General features: G+C 44.8%; 1 protein-coding gene across 1 annotated transcript in view; it reads right to left on the minus strand.

Moving 5' to 3' along the window:
- The window catches only part of SERINC5 (serine incorporator 5), a 112,891-nt gene that overhangs the window by 33,373 nt on the left and 54,911 nt on the right, over window positions 1–24,607 (minus strand). Inside the window, exons 3-4 of the mRNA XM_016186230.2 lie at window positions 2,337–2,515; window positions 1,790–1,872 (exon numbers count right to left, since the gene is read on the minus strand). Coding sequence (XP_016041716.2) covers window positions 1,790–1,872; window positions 2,337–2,515 — 262 coding nt within the window. The remainder of the gene's footprint in view (window positions 1–1,789; window positions 1,873–2,336; window positions 2,516–24,607) is intronic.

The raw sequence follows: 24,607 nt of genomic DNA on the forward strand, positions 1-24,607 counted from the left end.
CAGTAAGAGTCACTCGGTGGCTGACCTAGACTACCCACACACGACAACAAAACCCGGTAGTAGCTATCTCTATCATTTAAAAACAGACAGACGGAAGTATACAGCTCAAATCAGGAGGAATAGTTCACTAGGACTGTGCGCCACTTTGCCATGCATATGGTCCAAGTTCAGACTGGCCCCCGCCACTTTGGTGCTGCGGTCTCTCACTTTCTGTCTGCCTCTCCGTCTTCATCTAAAAACAGAACAAAACCCTGAAGTGTATACAGCACATATGTAGAAGAGAGATGACTGAAGACCATGAACTGGTGATAAATTTGGCGAAGGGTTTTCTGTGAAACTGTATACCCGGTAATCATACAGTCTTGTAAATTATTATTAAATAACTAATCAAAAAAAGAACAAGTAGGTAAAACTATCATCATGCTAAAAACTGAAGCGAACCCTTATATATATATGAGACTATGGCTTCCCTGAGGGACAATGTGAGTATCTTCATTATCTCCCTTAGAGAGGCGAATCCATTTTGGATTAAGCAGCTTTGTCAACACCTGAAATTCAGGGGGTTTCTTCCTCTTGATTTCCTATGAAGAAGGATCCCTTCTTTCAGTTCCGATGCTGAATTAACCTGGGCAGGCACCATCGGTAAGGAAGATACTGCAGTGTTGCCCCATTTCCCAGAAGGTAAGTTTACAAATAGCTGTAAGACGCGTCCTCGTCCTGTGATGGCTGCTGCAGACTGGCATCTACCAAGACGCCCTGAGTTCTGAGATGTTGGGTTTTCTGTGCTGTGTTCACAAAGAACCAGGCCTCTCTGCAACTCTTCAAACGTGCCTAGTGGCATCACGTTGACATGCTAAAGTGATTTTTCAAACAGATTTTTTTTTTAAAAAGTATTGTTGATTTTTAAAAATTTTTTCCCTTTTGTTGCCCTTAATGTTTTTCATCACTGTTGTAGTTATTATTGTAGTTGTTACTGATGTCATCGTTGTTGGATAGGGCAGAGAGAAATGGAGAGAGGAGGGGAGACAGAGAGGGAGAGAGAAAGACAGACACCTGCAGAGCTGCTTCACCGCCTGTGAAGTGACTCCCCTACAGGTGGGGAGCCAGGGGCTCGAACCAGGATTCTTAAGCCAGTCCTTGCGCTTTGCGCCACGTGTGCTTAACCCATTGTGCTACCGCCCGACTCCCTTCAAACAATTTTTAAGGACTTCATTTGTCCTTCAGGCTACAATCTTAAAAATTAGCCTTTTGGGTATAGATCAACCTGCCAATGCCTATGTCCAGCAAACAAGCCATTACAGAAGCCAGACCCTCCACCTTCTGCACCCCATAAAGAATTTGGGTCCATGCTCCCAGAGAGATAAAGAATAGGGAAGCTTCCAATGGAGGGGATGGGACACAGAACTCTGGTGGTGGGGACTGTGTGGAATTGTACCCCTTTCCTCCAACAATCTTAATGATTATTACTAAATCACTAATAAAAATAAATAAATAAATAAATAAGTAAGTAAGTAAATAATCAGCATTTCAAATTCCCAGGCAGCAAATTAGGGAGCTGTCCTCTCAAGGAAGGAGGGAATGGGGAAGATGGTGAGATGGGAAAAGGGAAGGAGATAGGAGGGGAGTGGAGCTTGTTGGAGAATGTTGGCAGGCAAGAAAAAACTCATTTTTACTAAGTCACAGCATTTTCAAACATCAAAGGCATCCTAGATCTATGTTTTAGGACAATTTTATAAAAGGGTAAAAGAGAAAAAAATAACCAGATAACCCCAAATATGCCCAACTGTACCATTCAGAAAGGTTTCCTGGTCTGGAATGAAGAAGGCGCCTGAGCACATGGCTCCCAACAGCAGGAGTTTACAGAACCAAAAGCTGGAGAAAGAGAAAGAAAAAAAAAAAAAAAAAAAGGAAATGTATTTAAATGATATTCCAGGAAGGACAAAAGCCCCCTTAGAACGGAAGCATGTCAAGGCATGATCCTGCCCCACTGGTACTGTTCTCTCCAAATGGAGGGGAAATAATTAAGTGACTCCAAACAGCCTTTTCCGGTAATTAGACAAGACTCTGGAATGGCTTCTGATTGGGCAAGACCCCATTTCCCTGCCGAGATGGATGGGACCAAACCCTTGTCTTCCAAGTATTTCTCATTTTGGCTAGCAGGTGCCACAGATCAGATCATCACCCTTAGGGTGGCTCTGTGACAAGAATCTATGCCCCATGATCCCTCAAATCAGAGAGGGGAATGCAAGTAAGGGGATGTGAGGAGGAGGGTCCGAGAATGCTGTTCTGAATATAAGGCAAGAGGGAGAATGTTCCCACCAAGTTGAGGGACTTACCCGTTGTGAATATGGGCTCTACAACTCTTGCTGTTGTTGATGTTCAGGGTCAAGAGGAAGAAGAGGAAGAAGAAGCAGGACATTCCGAAACAGACTCTATACACTGCAGAATAACCCACCAGCTGCTCACAGGTGTCGCCGGCTTTAATGCCTTTACAAATATCTTCAAAAAAAGGAATCTGAAAAGGAGGGGGGAAGGGAATCGTTACAACATCATGTGTGAAAAGGAGGCTGCCTGGAAGGGCTTCCTTTGCTCACAAAGTCAGAACCAAAGGTGGAAAAGCTCTGAGCAGGGGCGCGATAGACAGCATAATGGTTATGCAAAAAGACTCATGACTGAGCCTCAAAGGTCCCAGGTTCAACTCCCCGCACCATCAGAAACCAGACCTGAGCAGTACTGTAGGTGAAAGAAAGGCAGGCAGGCAGGCAGGCAGGCAGGCAGGCAGGCAGGCAGGCAGGAAAAGCTATGAGTACACAAATCGGACTGATGAAGTCTCTCAGAGACTTTTCCCAATTTGTTTCTATTTATTAACTTATTCGTTTGTCCTCACCAGGGTTTCTACCTCCACCTCACATCCACAGTTCACATTTTAGAGAAGGAAAAACTAGCACACCTCCAGTGTGATGGAGGGTTGGGCTTGATTTGGGGACAAGGCAGGAACACTCGTGAGTGAGCTAGTCTTTTGGCTCTTAGTCCGTCCCTCCTCCACCCCCCATCTCCAACCTCACCCCACTGTCTCTCTGGGAGTTGTTTTTTCCTTGTCGTTTTGTTGGGGAGAAGGTTAATGGTTTACAGTACAGCTGTTGACATATGGGTACACTTCCTCATCTCCCTGTGAGTGTCGGCAAAACACTCTCACCCCAACTTGGGTCCTTTTCTACCACCATGCACCAGGACTTCAAAGCCCCCCACCTTCCCCACCCTCAGCCCCTTCCCCCGAATTCTTGGCTTTGGTACAGTCCAATAAACCCACTCCAAGTTTTATTCATTTATTATTTTGTTTGTTTGTCTATAGCCTCCAGGTTACTGCTGGGGTTTGGTGCCCACACTATGAACCCACTGCTCCTGGTGGCCATTTTTTCCATTTTATAGGACAGGACAGAGAGAATTTGGGAGAGGAGGGGGAGATGGAAAGGAAGAGAGAAAGAGAGACACCTGCAGACCTGCTTCATCGCTTGTGAAGCATCTCTCCTGTAAGTAGGGAGCTGGGCCTTGAACCAGGATCATTGCACAGGTCCTGGTGCTTTGTACTGTGTGTGCTTAACCCTACCCACTAGGAAAAGACAGAAACAGGCTGAGGTGTGTGGATCCGCCTGCCAACACCCATGTCCAGCAGAGAAGCCAGAACTCTCACCTTCTGCTCCCCATAAAGAATTTTGGTCCATACTCCCAGAGGGATAAAGAACAGGGAAGCTTCCAATGGAGGGGATGGGACACGGAACTCTGGTGATGGGAACTGTGTGGAATTATACTTGTTATCTTTTACAGCCTTGTTACTTATGATTAAATCACTAATAAAAAAATTTTTTAAAAGAAATGTAAAAAAAAAAAATCTTTAGAAGACAATGTCAGTGTGGGCAGGCTAGTCACTGTCTCCCTAAGCTCCTCCCACAAATCCTCACTCTCATTTATTTTCCCAGAGGCCCTCAGACTCACTGAAGGCTGAGCATGTGGCACTGCCTAGCCCACCCAGAATAAAAGCAGGCGAACAACGCCCCGTCCCAACCCCTAACAGCCTGCTTCCTGCTCTGCGGTGACTCCATCACTGTGCCTTCAGTTACCCGTGAGTATTTCTGGCAAAGAACCTTCCTGTTGAACAAGTTGGCAGGATTTAACAAGGAGAATTGGTTCTGATTCAATATTTGCTATTCCAAGTTTCATTCCAGTTTTGGGAGAAAAAAGAGAGAGAGAGAGAGAGAGAGGAAAGAAAATATAGATCACACACAGATTCCACAGGGTGAGGTTAAGGAGACCCGCTGCTAAGTGGGCGTTGCCTCTCAAGTCTGGCTCTGGGCATGCTGGGACACTGCCTCCTCTGGGCTGGTTCTGTATAGACTTGAGATCCAGGTCTGCTCCCAGCCTCAGGGCAACCAAACTCAAAACCACCAACTATTAAGAAGAAGAAAAAAACAAACAAGCTTCAACCCTAACTCCACTGCTCCCTCATACACCTCCCCTGAGCCCTTCCTGTCTGTGCTGTAAAATGCTATGAGCCCGCATCTTATGAAGCCGGCCTGAGAAACAGCTAGTTCTTGTGCGAAACTCATCGCAACTCCTAGTCCACAGTACCCTCAAGACAGATGTGTAGTTCTCAGGCACTATCTTATCTTGTTTTAAAGATCTATTGAGAAAGAGGCACAGAGAACTAGGACACTGCTAGGTTCTGGCATAAGGCAGGTGGTACAGGGGAAGACGGTCTGGAGTCCCAGCCATGCACACCGGTGCTCTGATAGGCTGAGCGACCTTACTATTTCTCTAAGAAGCACGTTTTTAAAAAAGTGATTTAATCATGATTAACAAGCTTGTAAGGTAATAAGGGAATAATTCCACACAGTCCCCACCACCAGAGTTCCATGTCCCATTCCCTCCATTGGAAGCTTCCCTAGTCTTTATCCCTCTGGGAGCATGGACCAACATTCTTTATGGGGAGCAGAAGATGGGAGTTCTGGCTTCTGTCATTGCTTCTCCACTGGACCTGGGTGTTGGCAGGTGGATCCACACCCCCAGCCTGTTTCTGTCTTTCCCTAGTGGGGCAGGGCTCTGGGGAGGGGAGGTTCCAGCACACATGGTGAGTTTGTCTGTCCAGAGAAGTCAGGAAGTCAGGATGGCATCGTAGTGGCATCTGCAACTTGGTGGCTGTAAGGCAGTAAGATGTAAAGTAAATTGTTCAATAAACAGGAACCCAAAGGTTGGAAAAGAGCAAAGGAAACTAGGTAACTTGGTATGGGAAGAAGCTAGGAAGTCTATTTTAGGTGTGTTCCATGCGGTCTATGACTTTGGTAATTCTTGCCTGAGCCCAACAGGTAACACGCAGGTGGACTAAAAGTATTGTGTGGGAAATGGTGTCCGAGTTAAGAACTGAAAGCACTTTTGAGAACTGGAGTCAGGCATGTCGCATGAACCGCTAGCTGCTGTAGCCGTCTGAAACACAGCAGCAGGTGCACCTTAGAACTCAAGAGAATCCATTCGGTCTAAGGATTCGTTACAGGGCAACATTCTTTTTTTATGACTTATTTACTGGATATAGACAGAAATTAAGTGGGAAGAAGGGAGGAGATAGAAATGGTGAAAGAAGGGGGTCGGGCGGTAGCGCAGCGGGTTAAGCGCATGTGGCACAAAGCGCAGGGACCGGCGTAAGGATCCCGGTTCGAGCCCCCGGCTCCCCACCTGCAGGGGAGTCGCTTCACAGGCGGTGAAGCAGGTCTGCAGGTGTCTATCTTTCTCTCCCCCTCTCTGTCTTCCCCTCTCTCCATTTCTCTCTGTCCTATCTAACAACGAGTTGCGTCAACAAGGGCAATAATAATAACCACAACGAAGCTACAACAAGGGCAACAAAAGGGGGAAAAAATGGCCTCCAGGAGCGGTGGATTCATGGTGCAGGCACCGAGCCCAGCAATAACCCTGGAGGAGGAAAAAAATAATAATAATTAAAAAAAAAAAGAAATGGTGAAAGAGAGTGATCCAGGAGGTGGTGCAGATGATGATAAAATATTGGCCTGTGAAGCATGAAGGCCTGAGTTGGATCCCTGGCAACACATGTACCAGAATGATGTCTGGTTTCCTCTCTCTCTCTCTCTCTCTCTAATAAATAAATAAAATACAAAAAAAAAAAAAAAAGGAAAGAAGAGAAGAGAAAAAGAAAAAGAAAGACCTGCAATTTTGCTCCACTTCTTATGAGGCTTTCCCCCTGCAGGTGGGGACCAGGGAATGAACTCCGGTCCTTAAGCACAGCAACACATAAGTTCAACCAGGTGCACCACTGCCCAGCACCCAGGGGACCTTCAATAAGGTGACTGCTTCCCTGGTACATAGAGAACTGAATTCCAAAAGTAGCGCTCACCTACCTGTGACTAGCCAAACAGCTAGTCACCCTGGGGTGGGAAATAGCTTATCTGGAAAAGCCCACACCTTGCTCCGCACAGGCACTGACCGGGTGAGTCCTGACAACACGTGGACATCACTGCGGGAGCTGTATACATGGTGGTGGGGTGCCGTGCTCTCTCTCCTCTCTGTGTGTGTCTCTCTCTCTCTCTTTCATCTCTTTCCCCCCATCATTCCCATCACCAAAGGTCTGTGTCCCCATCCCCACCACCATCGATAACCACTCTAGTTCTGCCACAGTCTTGAAACTAGGTCAACATTTTGGCGTTTTTTTTTTCACATTTGTAAGTCCTTCACCTCCTGACTTGCTTCCCTGACCATCATCTTCTCCAGTTCCATCCACTTTGTCCCAAAAGACACAATATCATCTTTTTTCTTTATTGCGGAATAATAATACTCTTCTGAGTCTAGGTCCCATAAATCTTTTTTATCCAGTCAGCTGTCAAATGGCATTTTGGTTGTCTCTAGGTTTTTGTTATTGTGAATAATACCACTCTCTCTTTCATCTCTCTCTCTCTCCAGAAAGAAAGAAAGAGAGAGGAAGGAAGGAAGGAAGAAAGGAAGAAAGGAAGGAAGGAAGAAGGAAGGAAGGAAGAAAGGAAGAAAGGAAGGAAGGAAGAAGGAAGGAATGAATGAATGGAGGAAAGTAAACTGGACTGGGGGGGCAGGTGGTGGCGCACCTGGTTGAGCGCACATGTTACAATGTGCAAGGACCTGGGTTCGAGCCCCTGGCCCCCACCTGCAGAGGGAAAGCTTCACAAGTGGTGAAGTAGTGCTGCAGATGTCTCTCTGTCTCTCTCCCTCTCGATCTCCACCTTCCCTCTCAATGTCTGGCTGTCTCTAACTATCCAATAAGCAAATAAAGATAATAAAAATAGAGAAAAAAAAGAAATCTAGACCAAAGAGCCCACTCACTGACATCACACATGCACAGGGACAGGGAAAATCATTCACTAGTTTAAAAAATAGAAAAGAAATATAGTTACCACCCATGCACAAGAAAGTATATCTGAATTCCCAAATCAGGAAAAAAGAATCCCAAACAACAACACGAGCAATTCACTCATAGATGAGAACAAGATGACACTCCACACAGCTCACAATGTCTTCATCGCTAGTCCGCCCCCTCCCTCCCACCCAGAACTCCACTCGCAGGCAGATAAAGACAAAACAGGAGACCTAGAGAAAGGCCTGCAGGTCCTCTTGGCCAGGAGCCCAGACCCGGCAAACCCAGAAAAAACGTGCAGGCTTCGGGAGTGGTTCTTAAAGAAATAAAAAGAGGAAGATAAAAAGCAGTGTTTCTATAACACCCAAGTGCTACTTGGAAGAGATGAGAAAAACACCATACTAGCCAAGGGAATGATTCTTATTCCAACTTCTAGATCTTTGAATAAAATCAAGCTGCAGCAAAACCCTTCCAGTAGCTCAACGTGAACAACAGACAAGGAAGAGAGAGAGATGCAGTGCTGGCTAGATCGCCCCCCTCGAAAACCAAGCTCGGAATCAAAAGCCTCTCTGTCTGCCTCTGCTCTTTCTGACAGCCCACTTCTCTTCAGCCCTCCCGGGATAATTTGTTTTTCTCTGTGGAGTAATTCTAGGCTTCGTGACATTGGGCTGTTACCTACCAAAGGGCAGAGCTGTGTGACACGGAGAATGCCGAGACTGGCCTCTGTCCTTCTGCGAACAGTATGTTGACAGCCAAAGTTCATTTCCTGATAAACTAACTCTCTCGGGCTCTCGGGCCCTTTTTTTTTGGGGGGGTGGGGGGATATTTTTATTTTATTTATTTATTTTTAAATTTCTTTATTGGAGAATTAATGTTTCACATTCAACAGTAAATACAATAGTTTGTACATGCGTAACATTCCCCAGTTTCCCATATAACAATACAACCCCCACTAGGTCCTCTGTCATCCTTCTTGGACCTGTATTCTCCCCATCCATCCACCCACCCACCCCATACAATATGCCAATTCCAGTTCAGGTTCTACTTGTGTTTTCTCTTCTGATCTTGTTTTTCAACTTCTGCCTGAGAGTGAGGCTAGGAAACAACACTAATCAAACTTGAAACAATAAGCTTTCAACACAGACAAGACAACTGGGGAGGGACTGAATAATGACAGGACTGTGAGTTTTCCATGCAAGGGGGGTGAGCAGTGAGCTCACATCATCTCTAATTCTTACGGGCTGGCTGGTGGCGCACCTGGTTAAGCGCATACATTACTGTGCGCAAGGACCCAGGTTCAAGCCCTCTGTTCCCACCTGTAGGGGGGAAGCTTCACGAGTGGTGAGATAGGAATGCAGGTGTCTCTCTGTCTCTCTACCTCTCTCCTCTCTCAATTTCTCTCTGCCTCTATTTAATAATAAATACATAAAATAATTTTTTTTTAAAGTGCATGTATAAATATTTACAGGAGGCTGGGTGGTGGTGCACTGGGCTAAGTGCACATAGTATGAAGTGCAAGGACCCTCCAAGAACTGGGGTTCAAGCCCTCAACTCCCAACCTGTATGGGGGATGCTACACAAGCGGTGAAGCAGGTCGGCAGGTGTGTGTGTGTGTGTCTGTCTGTCTGTCTCTCTCTCCCTCCTTCATTTTATCTCCTCCTCCTCTCCCAGTTTCTCTCTGTCTCTATCCAATCACAAATGAATAAAATATAAAAATCAAAACTCCAGTGGAATCAGACTTAACCTGTGCAGTATTCATTCTACACCAGCATCACACAGTCACATACACTCATGGCAACACCCGTGCTTGGCCATGCGCTCTTTCCTGGCCGCTGCACGCAGGCACGGTGCTAGATCCTAGGACTACATCCTAGGATCCTAGATCCTAGGTGCTAGATCCTAGCCATGAAAGAATCAGCTGAAAATCCACAATGCTAACAGAGAGGTCACGTTCTCATGGCATGCTCTCTACATGAAACTCTAGTCTTTAGTTAAGGGGCAGCTCAAGCATTTTATTGTTGTTATTTTTGACTATTCATGATTTTTGTCTTGATAAATCATGGAACTCTAATATCCTAAAAAAAAAGTCAGGGAGTCGGGCGGTAGTACAGCAGGTTAAGCGCACGTGGCACAAAGTGCAAGGACCAGCGTTAAGAATCCCAGGTTCAAGCCCCCAGCTCCCCACCTGCAAGGGCGTCACCTCACAGGTGGTGGAGCAGGTCTGCAGGTGTCTATCTTTCTTTCTCCCTGTTTTCCTCTCCTCTCTCCATTTATCTCTGTCCTATCCAACAACAATGACAGTAATAACAAAAATAAAACAAAAAGGGGAAATAAATAAATTTAAAAAAAATCAAACTATAATGTCTGTAACCAGCCACTTAAATTTACACACACACACACACACACACACACACACACACACACACACACACACACACACACACACACGCGTCTCCTCCTCCCTCATACTTCCTGGCAGTGTTCTGTCTGCCATTGTGAGCTAGGAGTAGCTAGGAGCCCTGGTGTAGCTAGGAGCCCATGGAAGTATACGGAAAGCCTAAAGAATCTTTTCCTTACTCCTGACTCCCAAGATCTTTCTCCACCAGTGACTGGGAAAGCACCACCTGAGGCCTTGAGCTCCTTTCTCGGCTTGCCCCCCCTCCTACCCCCCATTTCCTGTTGTGAAGACAGAGGCAGACCTCAAGGGATGACTGTTAGTTGAAGTGGAAAACAGAGGTGACCACAAATCTAATACTTATGCCATGATTTAACACGTGAGCTAAAAGCTCTCTCTCAGTCTAGGTTGTTTTTTTGAAGTCTGCAAATGTCAACGGTGAAAATATTATTCCGCGTGATCTAAAACACCATGTAGTTGGTCTCAGCAATAAACGACAGGCTTTCATCCTGAGGCTGGAGAGACCAGCTCTTGTTTTAACTTTGCTGTTTACTGGTTGAAGGTTAAGAGAAGTCTGTATCTGAGACCTGGAATTGGGGGCATAGAAACCCCACGTAGAACTCTTTCATTCTTAACTGGCATTTTATGCTGGGGTGTGTGTGTGTGTGTGTGTGTGTGTGTGTGTGTGTGTGTGTGTGCCTTATCGAGTATCCAGTTCTTTGATTCTGGGGTTGTTTTGTTGTTGTTGTTGTTTATTAAATTTATATCTATAGAGTTATTTTCAAAGATTCTCCTCCTGCGCAGCAAGCAGAGTACGTTGTACAATATAGTAACTTCTGCCCCTCAGGTCTACCAGTGAGCACAGTTCTGAGGCTGAAGCTAAGTTTGCATCATAGAACCTCGAACCCTTTCTAGAACATTCAATTGAAGTTCTCACTGGGACCTAATTAGAGTTTCCCTGGGGGACTGTGGGGACAACTGGCAATGGCCTTTCTATCTCCTACATTTCCCGCCGCAAGCTTCCCAGTTAAGTCGGCTTTGAGGACCAGGACATCTTTCTCCTTCTCCTTCTCCTTCTCTTTTTTTCTCCTTCTCCACCTCCTCCTACTTCCCCTTCTTCTTCCCCTCCCTCCTTCTTCTTCCCCTCCTGTTTCCTCCTTCTCCTTTCTTTTTTCTTTTATTATTTATTTTCCCTTTTGTTGCCCTTGTTGTTTTATTGTTGTAGTTATTATTGTTCTTGTTGACCATTGTTGGATAGGACAGAGAGAAATGGAGAGAGGAGGGAAAGACAGAGAGGGGGAGAGAAAGACAGACACCTGCAGACCTGCTTCACCACCTGTGAAGCGACTCCCCTGCAGGTGGGGAGCCGGGGTTCGAACCAGGATCCTTACGCCGGTCCTTGCACTTCACGCCATGTGCGCTTAACTGCCCGACCCTCTCCTTTTTTTTTTTTTTTAAATTTATTAATAAGAAAGAGAAAAAAAAAACAGACATCACTCTAGTACATGTGCTGCTGGGGACTGAACTCAGGACCTCCTGCTTGAGAAACCAATGCTTTACCCTCTGTGCCACCCACCTCTTAGACCAGGACATCTTTCCAAGCAGTTTGTAATTTTGCTCTAAATTCTATCTAAGACATAACACCATGTGGGGGGAAACAAGAGTTCCTGGAACCCTTTCATCTCTTGCTCTTTTTCCTTGCTCAGACCTCCCCCTCCCCGCCTCACACAAAGAAATGCCAGAAAAGTGATGGCGGGAAGTCGCTTTGCACTTCAAGCAACATCTGGACTAACGGTTATCCCCGCTGAGTCTTGCTTTTGAATCTGAACCAAAGACAAAAGAGGTCTGATCCCTGTCCAGTAATAATGAACTTGCCAGGAGCCGAAAGGAAACAATATTTATTGTCCTTGGTCTGTAAGATCTGTTACCCAGAAGTTTGGGGGAAGCATCAGATATTAACAGTATTGCTTTCAGAAGTGGTCTGGTTGTAGGAGGGGTCCAATGATAAGATGTGAGAAATAAAGTTTCAGGAATCCTGTTTCTCTGTCACCATCAATAGCATCTGTGAAGCAAGTCTCTACAGACCTGGCCTTGGAGCATTCTGCAGATAATTAAACCAGACAAGAGCATACGGTTGGAAACAAACAGTTTTGTCATTATAAACGAAGCCAGAAGGACCAGACGTGGCACAACACAAACGCAGACACAGACACAATAAGATGTGTGGTGAATAGCTAAGGCTTGATACTGCTCCACCAACTTCAAAAAAGTGATTGTGCTACTTGGTTAAACTATAACCTGAGTTTATGCTTAAAAAAAAAAAAAAACTAAATAACAAAAAACTTTTGAGTTGCCCAATTCCTAACCCTCCCCTCTCTTTCTCCCTTCCTCCCTCCCTTCCTTCCTTCTAGTGTGGTGCCAAGTACCATGTTTCTTAGGTATGTGTAGCACACAGTTACAGCACCGGTACAGTCCTTAGAGATCTGGACATCTGGTGGGTGAAAAGTGAATTGTTGGGCAAGCACAGACAGAAGGAAGTCCTAATTTTAGACTGCCTATGAGCACAAGGGTTAAGTTTCCAAGCTACAGATAATGTGAACGCCATGAGCTGGGAAACAGTGTCATCAGCCTAGCTGTGTATTTCTGGTGGTCTTTCAGGTGACATTAGAAGTCAGGAATCTTTCCATCCCTCCCTGGTCTGGAGACTAGACGTGGAGTAGACGGTCTGTACAGTGGAATGGACTGTTACCCTCTCAACGAAGGCCAAGGGCCGGGACGAGCGTGCAGGAGTTGTGCAGCAGACTTCTATGCCTGGAGGACCCAGCTTTTTTTTTTTTTTTTAATCACAGCATCACCTCGTCAGAGCCAGCAGTACTTTGGTTTCTCTCATTAAAATAAACGAACCTTAAAGCAAACAACAACAACAGCCTTGTGCTCAATCACCAGGGAGTTGGCATTTTTTTTCCCTTGGGGGGGGGGGATGGTGGTGGTTTTAAACATTTCAGTGAGACTATTTCTCTGACCTTAAAATCAGTCTAAAATTGTCTTCCTGCACGCTGACTTTGATCTGTGTGGGTTTTATTTTTGGTTCCATGGGCTGTGTTTGTGTTTGAATAACAGATGTGAGGATTTTTTTTTTTTCCTGCTAGAACTAATAATGGTTTCTGATCCACAGAGACATGTTGGCACGTGCAAGGCATGCCATCCCCTCCCAAGGGGCAGGCTCTCTCCTCTCTATCTCTCTCTCTTTTCTTCTTTCTTTCCTTCCCCTACCTCCCTCCTCCTCTGTCTCCTCTCTCTCGCTCTCGCTCTCTTCTTGCAAGCAGATAAATTACAATACTTAATCTGCTCCTCCAGAAGTTATAAACAGGAGGTGTACAGTTGGATTCACTTAAAAACACACGTTCTGCTGGAGCAGCAGTGAGGTCTGTGGAGAAGAGCTGGGCGTGCAGGCGAGAAGGCAGGCTTGGCTCTGGGTCTAGGGAGTAAGTTATCACCAGTTGCCATTTGCCTTTGAGATGCTAATTTATACTTAAATTCAGCACAACTCAGCAGCCATTCTTCCTGGCAGTCCAGGGCTGGACAGACTGTTCTGAACAACGCCAAGGAGTAAACATTTCCCACTTTGGGGGCAAGTGGTCTCTAGCAACGCAAAGCAATCCTGCCATTATGTTGAAAAAAGCAGCCAAAACAGCAAGCCGGCAAGTGAGCAGGGCTGGGTTCCAATAAAACTTTATTTACGTCAGTAAGCGTCGGCCCACAGACTGTATTAGACCTTCCTGGCACTCTGCATCATGCACAGGCAGTTATTCTTGCCCTCTCTCTAAAGAAGACACTTCAGTGGCCTAAACGTTGTGCAGAGGGTGGCCAGAGCGCCTGCTTAAGCAGCAATTAACTGGGCTGTGAAGACCGCCACAGGTTCAACTAGACAAGAACTGTGCAGCAATAGGCCAAGTGTTCGACATTCAACACTGTGTATGTGTCAGTTTTATTCCCTGTGGCCTTTTAAAAAATAAAGGGTGGGGCTGTCTGCCCTGGGAAGTCTGGTTGGCATCACGGTAGCATCTGGAACCTGGTGGCTGAAAAAGAGTTACGATATAAAGCATAACAAATTGTTGACTAATCGTGAACCTAAAGGCTGGAATATTGAGGATGAAGATTTGGGGTCTCCATTTTCCCTGTTTCCCCAGAGACCTGCCCCACTAGGGAAAGAGAGAGGCAGGCTGGGAGTATGGATCGACCTGTCAACGCCCATGTTCGGTGGGGAAGCAATTACAGTAGCCAGACCTTCCACCTTCTGCATCCCACAATGACCCTGGGTCCATGCTCCCAGAGGGATAAAGAACAGGAAAGCTATCAGGGGAGGGGAGGGGATACAGAGTTCTGGTGGTGGGAATTGTGTGGAGTTGTACCCCTCTTATCCTATGGTTTTTTTCAGAGCTTCCATTTTATAAATAAAAATTAAAAAAAATAATAAGGGGTAAGAGGACCTAGAAATTGCTTACTTGGAGGAACGCACACTTTGCCACATACAAAGAGTTGGGTTTGAGCCCCTGGTTACCATATGGAAGTACCTACAAGGGGAAGTTTCATGAGTGGAGTTTTAGTATCTCTCTTTCTCTCTCCCATGCTCTGTCTTTCACCCTCTATAAAAGGAAAAAAAAATGACTGTCCGCTGGCAGTGGTGGTATTACATAGGTGAGTAAACTCCAACAGTAACCTTGGTGGACAGAGAGAGAGAGAGAAATGAAAAAAGGAAGGAAGGAAGGAAGGAAGGAAGGAAGGAAGGAAGGAAGGAAGGAAGATGGACTAGGTAGTGGTGCACTTAGCTGAACACACGTTACCAAGTAAGGATCTGGGTTCAAGCACTCAGTCCCCACCTGCAGGGAGGGGCTCTTGACAAGCTGTGAAGCAGTACTAAAGGTATCTCTTTTGCTCTCCCTACTCTACACGGCTCCCCATTCCTTTCCATTCTATTAAACATGAGAAAAATAAAATTAAATACATTTTAAAAAGTCATTCACAGAGAGAAAAATAATTACTTGCATCTGCTCATCATTATCAACTATATAAGAATTATACTATAAACTGCTTTAAGTCCTAAGCTGAGCATTTTTGGGTTGGTAAAGTATTGGGATAAAAGGGGCCCAGTGGTGGCGCACCTGGTTGAATGAACATGTGACAATGTGCAAGGACCTGGGTTCAAGCCCCCAGTCCCCACCTGCAGGGGGAAAGCTTTGCAAGTGGTGAAGCAGGGCTGCAGGTGTCTGTGTCTCTCCATTTCTATCTCCTCCTCCTCTCTCAATTTCTGGCTGTCTCTATCTAATAAATATAATAAAAAATTTAAAAAAATAATTGGGCCAAATCATTTAAGAGTCCCCGAGTCTCTCCACTGCTGGAACCCTCGAATTCCAGGTCAAGGTAAAATGGAAAAGAGCCCACCTGGGGGGGGGGGGTCACTTCACAAGTGGTGAAACAGGTCTGCAGGTGTCTATCTTTCTATCTCCCCTTCCTCTCTCAATTTCTCTCTGTCCTATCCAATAAAATGGAAAAATTGGCCACCAGAAGCAGTGGATTCATAGTGCTGACACCAAGCCCCAGGGATAACCTGGAGACAGATAGATAGATAGATAGATAGATAGATAATAAATAAATATAAAAAATGGAAAGATTCTCAGCCAGAAACTGAGTCCTGCTTTTCAGTCCTAGGCTTGAGGAGATGAGTAACTAAGTGGTGCATAGTAGTTCTTTCTTTTTTTTTTTTTTAACATTTTTTAGTATTTATTTATTTTATTCCCTTTTGTTGCCCTTGTTTTCTTGTTGTAGTTGTTATTGTTGTTGTTGATGTCATCATTGTTGGGTAGGACAGAGAGAAATGGAGAGAGGAGAGGAAGACAGAGAGGGGGAGAGAAAGACAGACACCTGCAGACCTGCTTCACCGCCTGGGAAGCGACTCCCCTGCAGGTGGGGAGCCGGGGACTCGAATGGGGCTGGTCCTTGTGCTTTGCGCCACGTGCTCTTAACCTGGTGCGCTACCGCCAGACTCCCCATACTAGTTCTTTCTAAAGGTAGCTATATATAAATCCACTGGCCTGTAGGTCAAATTGCTACTTGTGGGCTAGGGAGATTTTTCAGGGCTTGACCCAAATCACCTATAATCTCTGGGGTTGCTGCTTTCTAAAAGGCAGGGGCAGGTCTATTTTAGTTACGTTCCAAGGGGCCCGTGACTAGTAATTCTTGCCTGAGCCTAATAGCTAACACAAAGGTGGACTAAAAAATACCTAAAATAGACTTCCTTGATCCTTCCCACCCAAATATCCCTAGTTTCATCTGCTCTAGTCCTACCGTTGGGTTCCTGTTTACTAAACATTTTGTCCTGCTTTCTATCTCACTGCCTTCCTGCCACCAAGTTTCAGGCACTACATGATGCCATCCTGACCTCCCTGGGCAGACGACCTCACCAATGTGTCCTGGAACCCCACCGCCCCAGAGCCCTGCCCCACTGGGGAAAGACAGAAACAGGCTGGGGGTGTGGATCCACCTGCCAATGCCCATGTCCAGCAGAGAAGCAATGACAGAAGCCAGACTTTCCACCTTCTGTATCCCATAGAGAAATTTGGTCCATATTCCTAGAGGAACAAAGAGTAGGGAAGCTTCCAATGGAGGGGATGAGACACAGAACTCTGTTGGTGGGAACTGTATGGAATTATACCCATGTTACCTTACAAGCTTGTTAATCATTATTAAATCACTAATAAAAAATTAAAAAACAAACAAAAAGGTAGGGGCAGGGACCTAACCAGAAGACTGCCTGACTTCCATCATGTCCAAGGAGAAAAGGAATTTCAGGAACTGCTTTCAAGACCGGGAGGAAATTGCAACCATCCGCTCCCATCATGCCCACATTCTGTTAGCTCTTGTCCCTGTGTTCCTCTGAAATCCACTCCACCCCGGCACTTACTCCTCCTGCCATAACAAGAGCCAAAAAAGCTCTTTTTCCCTCAGGGTGAGAGCAACCAGTCAGTGGAATGGTGCAGTTTTGCATTACCACTAAGTCAAAGGAAACTGACCCAAACCCATCGGCAGAAAATAATGTGGAAAACATGTTTCCAAAAGAGATCCAGAAAGATGAATAAAACATAATTCTTCAAAACAAAGGAAGTTAAAAAGAACAGAGTGCTATTAAAAAACAAAAATCCTAGTAGCCGCCCCTCTCAGTATCAGAAGACTATCATACCATGGGCTTTCACCAAAAAAGGGGGGGGGGATGCTGTAGCATTGCACTTTTGTGTGAAATCTAAAACACTACACAAAAGTCACAGACACAGAAAAGAGATCGGGGATTGCCAGAGGCGACGGGCTGAGAGGTGAGTGAGGGTCAAAGGGTAGAAATCTCCTTTTATAAAAATAAATACTTCAGGGAGTAGGGCAGTAGTGCAGTGGGTTAAGCGCACATGGTGCAAAGCGCAAGGACCAGCGTAAGGATCCCGGTTCAAGTCCCCAGCTCCCCACCTACAGGGTAGTCACTTCACAGGCGGTGAAGCAGGTCTGCAGGTGTCTTTCTTTCCCCTCTCTGTCTTCCCCTCTTCTCTCCATTTCTCTGTCTTACCTAACAACAACAACATCAATAACAACAACAATAACAACTACAACAACAATAAAAAACAACAAGGGCAACAAAAGGGAAAATCGAATAACTATAAAAATAAATACTTCAAAATTGAAATCCAGAAATCAGTTCCTTTTTCTATAGCAACAAAAACAATAAAATATCTAGGAATAAACCTAACCAAAGAAGTGAAAGACTTGTATACTGAAAATTATGAGTCACTACTCAAAGAAATTGAAAAAGACACAAAGAAGTGGAAAGATATTCCATGCTCATGGGTTGGAAGAATTAACATCATCAAAATGAATATGTTACCCAGAGCCATCTACAAATTTAATGCTACCCCCATCAACATCCCAAGCACATTTTTTAGGAGAATAGAACAAATGCTACAAATGTTTATCTGGAACCAGAAAAGACCTAGAATTGCCAAAACAATCTTGAGAAAAAAGAACAGAACTGGAGGCATCACACTGCCAGATCTCAAACTATATTATAGGGCCATTGTCATCAAAACTGCTTGGTACTGGAACATGAACAGACACACTGACCAGTGGAATAGAATTGAGAGCCCAGAAATGAGGCCCCACACCTATGGACATCTAATCTTTGACAAAGGGGCCCAGACTATTACATGGGGAAAGCAGAGTCTCTTCAACAAATGGTGTTGGAAATAATGGGTTGAAACATGCAGAAGAATGAAGCTGAATCACTGTATTTCACCAAATACAAAAGTAAATTCCAAGTGGATCTAGGACTTGGATGTTAGACCAGAAACTATCAGATACTTAGAGGAAAATATTGGCAGAACTTTTTTCCGCATAAATGTTAAAGACATTTTCAATGAAACGAATCCAATTACAAGGAAGACTAAGGCAAGTATAAACCTATGGGACTACATCAAATTAAAAAGCTTCTTCACAGCAAAAGAAACCACTACCCAAATCAAGAGACCCCTCACAGAATGGGAGAAGATCTTTACATGCCATACATCAGATAAGAGTTTAATAACCAACATATATAAAGAGCTTACCAGACTCAACAACAAGACAACAAATAACCCCATCCAAAAATGGGGGGAGGAATTGGACAGAATATTCACCACAGAAGAGATCCAAAAGGCTGAGAAACACATGAAAAAATGCTCCAAGTCTCTGATTGTCAGAGAAATGCAAATCAAGACAACAATGAGATATCACTTCACTCCTGTGAGAATGTCACACATCAGAAAAGGTAACAGCAGCAAATGCTGGAGAGGGTGTGCGGTCAAAGGAACCCTCCTGCACTGCTGGTGGGAATGTCAATTGGTCCAACCTCTGTGGAGAACAGTCTGGAGAACTCTCAGAAGGCTAGAAATGGACCTACCCTATGACCCTGCAATTCCCCTCCTGGGGATATATCCTAAGGAACCCAACACATCCATTCAAAAAGTTCTGTGTACACATATGTTCTTGGCAGCACAATTTGTAATAGCCAAAACCTGGAAGCAACCCAGGTGTCCAACAACAGATGAGTGGCTGAGCAAGTTGTGGTATATATACACAATGGAATACTACTCAGCTGTAAAAAATGGTGACTTCACCGTTTTCAGCCGATCTTGGATGGACCTTGAAAAAATCATGTTGAGTGAAATAAGTCAGAAACAGAAGGATGAATATGGGATGATCTCACTCTCAGGCTGAAGTTGAAAAACAAGATTAGAAAAGAAAACACAAGTCGAACCTGAAATGGAATTGGAGTATTACACCAAAGTAAAAGACTCTGGGGTGGGTGGGTGGGGAGAATACAGGTCCATGAAAAATGATGAATGAAATAGTGGGGGTTGTATTGCTAAATGGGAATCTGGGGAATGTTATGCATGTAAAAAAAAAAAAAAGAAGAAGTAGAAACACAAAGCAGAAAATGACTGAGTTTGGAGTATGGCACCAAAGTAAGAAAGCAGAAGTACACTAGAGTTTGCAGTGAGTACCTCCCTAATACTTCCTCTCCACTTTTCCAAGCTTTGGGTCCATGATTGCTCAACAATTTGTTTGGCTTCGTATGTTAACTCTCTTTTCAGTCACCAGGTTCCAGGTGTCATCAGGATGCCGGCCAGACTTCCCTGGATTGAAGACACCACCAATGTGTCCTGGAGCTCAGCTTCCCCAGAGACCCATCCTACTAGGGAAAGAGAGAGGCAGACTGGGAGTATGGACCGACCAGTCAACGCCCATGTTCAGCGAGGAAGCAATTACAGAAGCCAGACCTTCTACCTTCTGCAACCCTCAATGACCCTGGGTCCATGCTCCCAGAGGGATAGAGAATGGGAATGCTATCGGGGGAGGGGGTGGGATATGGAGATTGGGCGGTGGGAATTGTGTGGAGTTGTACCCCTCCTACCCTATGGTTTTGTTAATTAATCCTTTCTTAAATTAAAAAAAAATAATAAAATATATAAAAAAAATAAAATAAAATAAAATACATACTTCAGAGGGCATGGGGGTTCAACAATTACATGACATGGAACAATTGAAAAAGTGCTAAGAATGGATGGGGAACAGACACTGGAGCCACCCTTTCACATTGCACAGAACCACCACATTAGGATGCATACTTGAAGGTAATACAGTATTTATCTCAACGATACTTCAATTATATAAGACTTTCACAACCTGACTTCCCTGGGCAGACGACCTCACCAATGTGTCCTCAAATCCCACCTCCCCAGAGCCCTGCCCCACTAAGGAAAGACAGAAACAGGCTGGGGGTGTGGATCCACCTGGCAACACCCATGTCCAACAGAGAAGCAATGACAGAAGCCAGAACTCCCACCTTCTGCACCCCAAAAAGAATTCTGGTCCACACTCCCAGAGGGATAAAAAACAGGGAAGCTTCCAATGGAGGGGATGGGTTATGATACTCTGGTGGTGGGAACTGTATGGAATTGTACCCCTTTTATCCCACAATCTTGTCTTGTCGAGCATTATTAAATCACTAATAAAATAACAGAACTTGAAAAATAAGAAAACACTAAATAGAACTTGGACTGGAGTTGGTGCACTGCACCAAAATCAAAGACTTTGGGGTGGGTGAGGGGAGGGCTCAGGTCCTGGAACAGGATGGCAGAGGAAGACCTGGAGGGGGTTGAACTGCTATGTGGAAAACTGAGAAATGGGGACTGGGTGGCGGTGTACCTGGTTGAATGCATGTGTTACAATGCACAAGGACCCAGGTTCAAGGCCCTAGTCCCCACCTACAAGGGGAAAGCTTCATGAGTGACGAAGCAGTACTGCAGGTGTCTCTCTGTCTCTCTCTCTATCTCCCCCTTCCTCTCAATTTCTTATTGTCTCTACCCAATAAATAAATAAGTAAATAATTTTTTTAATTTTTTATTTATAAAAAGAAAACATTGACAAAACCATAGGATAAGAGGGGTACAACTCTACACAATTCCCACCACCAGAACGCTGTATCCAGTCCCCTCCCCTGATAGCTTTCCTATTCTTTAACCCTCTGGGAATATGGACCCAGGGTCATTGTGGGATGCAGAAGGTGGAAGGTCTGGCTTCTGTAATTGCTTCCCCACTGAACATGGCATTGGCAGGTCGATCCATACTCCCAGCCTGCCTCTCTCTTTCCCTAGTGGGGAAGGGCTCTGGGGAAGCAGAGCTCCAGGACACATTGGTGGGGTCATCTGCCCAGGGAAGTCTGGTTGAGATCATGCTGGCATCTGGAACCTGGTGGCTGAAAAGAGAGTTAACATACAAAGCCAAACAAATTGTTTTACAATCATGCACCTAAAGGCTGGAATAGTGCAGATGAAGAGTTGGGAGGGGTCTCCATTTCGTAGATAGCTAGTAGGCATATTTTAGTTATATTCCTAAGGGCCTGCAGCTATATTAGTTTTTTGGTTTTTTTTTTTTTTTTTCTTTTTTCCCCTGAGCCTGAAATCTGATATGACGGTGGATCCAAGTTATTGTCTGGGGAGATGATGTCATGGCTGGAAAGAGGACCAGAAAGATGGATCAGGGAAGAAAGTAGTTCTCAAATATGGAAAGGTGTATAAATATTGTTGACTGTAAACTCCATCGATTAGATGTGATCTGGGGTCCATATTCAGCTTAAAATGTTTTAAAAAGAAAACTGAGAAATGTTACACATGTATAAACTACTGTATTTTACTGTCGACTGTAAAACCATTAATCCCCCAGTAAATAAAAATTAAAATAAATTTTAAAATAAGGCTTTCAGACCTAGAGATAGCTCACCTAGTCAAGAGCAGCATCGACAGCACTGAGGGAGCTGGGAAAGGTGTGATGGAGCTGCTGTGTCTCTTAAAAATGCTTCCCCCACCCCCATGTGCCCTGGCAGCACTCGGAAGGCCGTGGGAATAACACTAGAGGAGGTGCCACTAATGGTGGGGCAGTGCTGTGGCATCATGTTGGTCTGCTTCTAAATTCTGCTTCTAAGACCCCTTCTGGTGCATTGCTTGATGTTGTGGCCTATTTACATAATCATAGTTTTGTTCGCACTGGTTTAATCCCCAATTGTTCGTGCACTTTTTCCTTCTCCCCAGCCCCTATCCTACATACATCCTCTTCTGACCTGACACTTCAGCCTCAGGAGACATATAATGACAAGATTGTGATTAGAGAGAGCTAGCTTGCGCTGCATTCCTCATCAATGAAGAAGACTGAACTCATCCCACTCAGCCATGAGTCCCTAGTCATCTCTCTCCCGCCCGCAAAGCTAGCCCAGCATCTGGCGCCCAAACAGGGACTAGCAGCATCATGCCTTCTTTCTCTCTTATCTCTCAATATCCTGAAATTAAAAAAAAAAAAAAGAAAGAAAGAAAAGAAAAGAAAAAAGTAGTGGTTTGGGAGGTGGCACAGTGACAAAGCTCTGGACACTCAAGCGTGAGGTCCTGAGTTCGATCCCCAGTAGGACATGTGTCAGAGTAATGTCTGGTCCTATCTCCTATCTTTCTCATGAATAAATAAATAAAATCTTCTTTAAAAAAATTAAGTAACAGTGAGAGGGAAAAAAAAATCAGTCCAGGAGTCGTGGTGTTAAAGAAAAATAAACAAATATTTGGTCCAAGGAGACTGCTCAGCAATATCACACATATGAGGCTTAGTCCTCCAGCATTTCATAAAGGGAGAGAGACAGACAGACAGACAGACAGACAGACAGAGAGAAAGGAGAAGAGAGAGAGAGAGACCAGCAGTGACACAGCCGGTAAAGTGTGTGTTACTACACACAAGGACCCAGTTTGAGCCCCTGGTCCCACAGCTGGAGGCAGAAACTTCATGAGCAGTGAAGCTGACTACAGGCATTTCTTTCTTTCTCTCTCTCTCTCTCTCCCTCCCTCCCTATGTCACCCTGTTTCTCTCTGTGTCTATCATAATACAAAAAAAATGGCTGTCAGCAATAGAAGATTCGTTGTACAGCCACCTCAGTAATAACCATGCTGGCAAAGAAAAGAAAAGAAAGAAAGAAAGAAAGAAAGAAAGAAAGAAAGAAAGAAAGAAAGAAAGAAAGAAAAAGAAAAACAAGTTTTACTATGTGGAAAATACTTTTTATTCTGGAAAAAAAATTAAGGGACTGGGAAATAGCTGACCAGGTCGAGCATAAATTTTACCATGATCAAGGCCCTGGTCACCAAGGCTGCACAGGTGTCTCTCCTCTATTTCCCTCTCTCACTTAATATCAGAAAAGAAGAGGAGGAGGAGGAGGAGGAAGGATATCCATTGGGAACAGTGGAATTGAATTGTGTGAGCCAGTGTAAATCCTGATAGCCAAAAATAAATAAATAAAATGTAAAAATTTGTTTGTGTTTTTCCAGAGCAGTGATGAGCTCTACTTTATGGTGGTATGGGGGACTGAAGCTGGGACTTCAGAGCCTCAGGCATGAGAGTCTCCTTGCATAACCATTATGCTATCTATATCCCCCCCCCCCCACACACACACACACACACTCATCTTCCAAGAACTAGAGGAACTTTCACGGAACAGAGAGAAAATGAACAACAAAAATGGATCTGAGATGTCTCAGGTTAAGCACAATGTTATTTCCCATTAAAGAAACTATGAATTATCAATGAAACCACCATCTTTCTCGGACATATGCATGAGCCAAGTGTCAGAGTTCAGCTAGTCTAGATCTGAGAAGAGGCTGCACCCCTAACCTCCTCACTCTGAAGAAGCGTGATGGCCAGAGACATGATTCAAACAGTCACTGAGGACCCACATGGCTTGAAGAGCCGATTCATGACCCTCAGCCCCAGATCCACGAAGCCTAACCCCTAGGTCACAGGGGAACAGGTTAAAGGAATATACAGAAAAATAAAAACAAGAGAGCTAATGGGGCCAGGCCATGGTGTACCTAGTTAAGCATACACACTAAAAATGAGGGCGGTCAGGCAGTCATGCACCCAGTAAAGCACTTACATTGTCATGTTCAAGGGCCTGGGTTCAAGCCCCCAGTCCCCACCTGCACGGGACAAGCTTCATGAGTAGTGAGGCAGTGCTGCTGGTCTGTCTGTCTGTCTGTCTGTCTCTCTCTCTCTCTCACCTCAATTTGTCTTCTTGCCAAGAGCCAAGAGTGGTGAATACATCATGTAGACACTAAGCCCCAGAGATAACCCTGGTGGCAATTAAATTAGAAAACTAAAATGAAATGGTCTCACTTGGTTTAAAAGATGACTCCGAGTCTTGTGTCATACTGCTGAACTGCCAGCACGCAGCAGAATCCCTTAGATATTAAAGCTAAGCTCCCCCGTGTGTCCACAGGGCATAAAAGCTGGCACCAGGACCCAATCTTTTGTACAAGTTCTTTCCAAGCAATGTGAGGACGATTCCTGGGTTCAAGCCCCTCCTGGGCTTCATTCTTTAATAAACTCACATAAAAGCATCACTACCACCCCAAGTCAACACCAGCTTGGCCTTAGCCGTAGATCACCTGCCCTTCCTTCTCCCATGCAGGCTTGGCTGTGGGGGGGGGCCCACATCTCAGACACTACCCCAAACACAGATGTTACATCTTATACAGTGGTGTCAGTCGGAGACTTAAGTCGGTGTCTCTCAGTTCTGTATCTATATTCTTGGTCGGTGTCTCTCAGTTCTGTATCTATATTCTTGGCATTTATATCCTCAAGCAGATTAATATCTCAAGACTTCTCCTGCTTGAATTAAACGGTTAATGCAATAAAAACAGTTCCACACTCTGAGTTGGGGAAAG

Source organism: Erinaceus europaeus, chromosome 11, assembly GCF_950295315.1.
Source record: "Erinaceus europaeus chromosome 11, mEriEur2.1, whole genome shotgun sequence".
NCBI lineage: Eukaryota > Metazoa > Chordata > Mammalia > Eulipotyphla > Erinaceidae > Erinaceus > Erinaceus europaeus.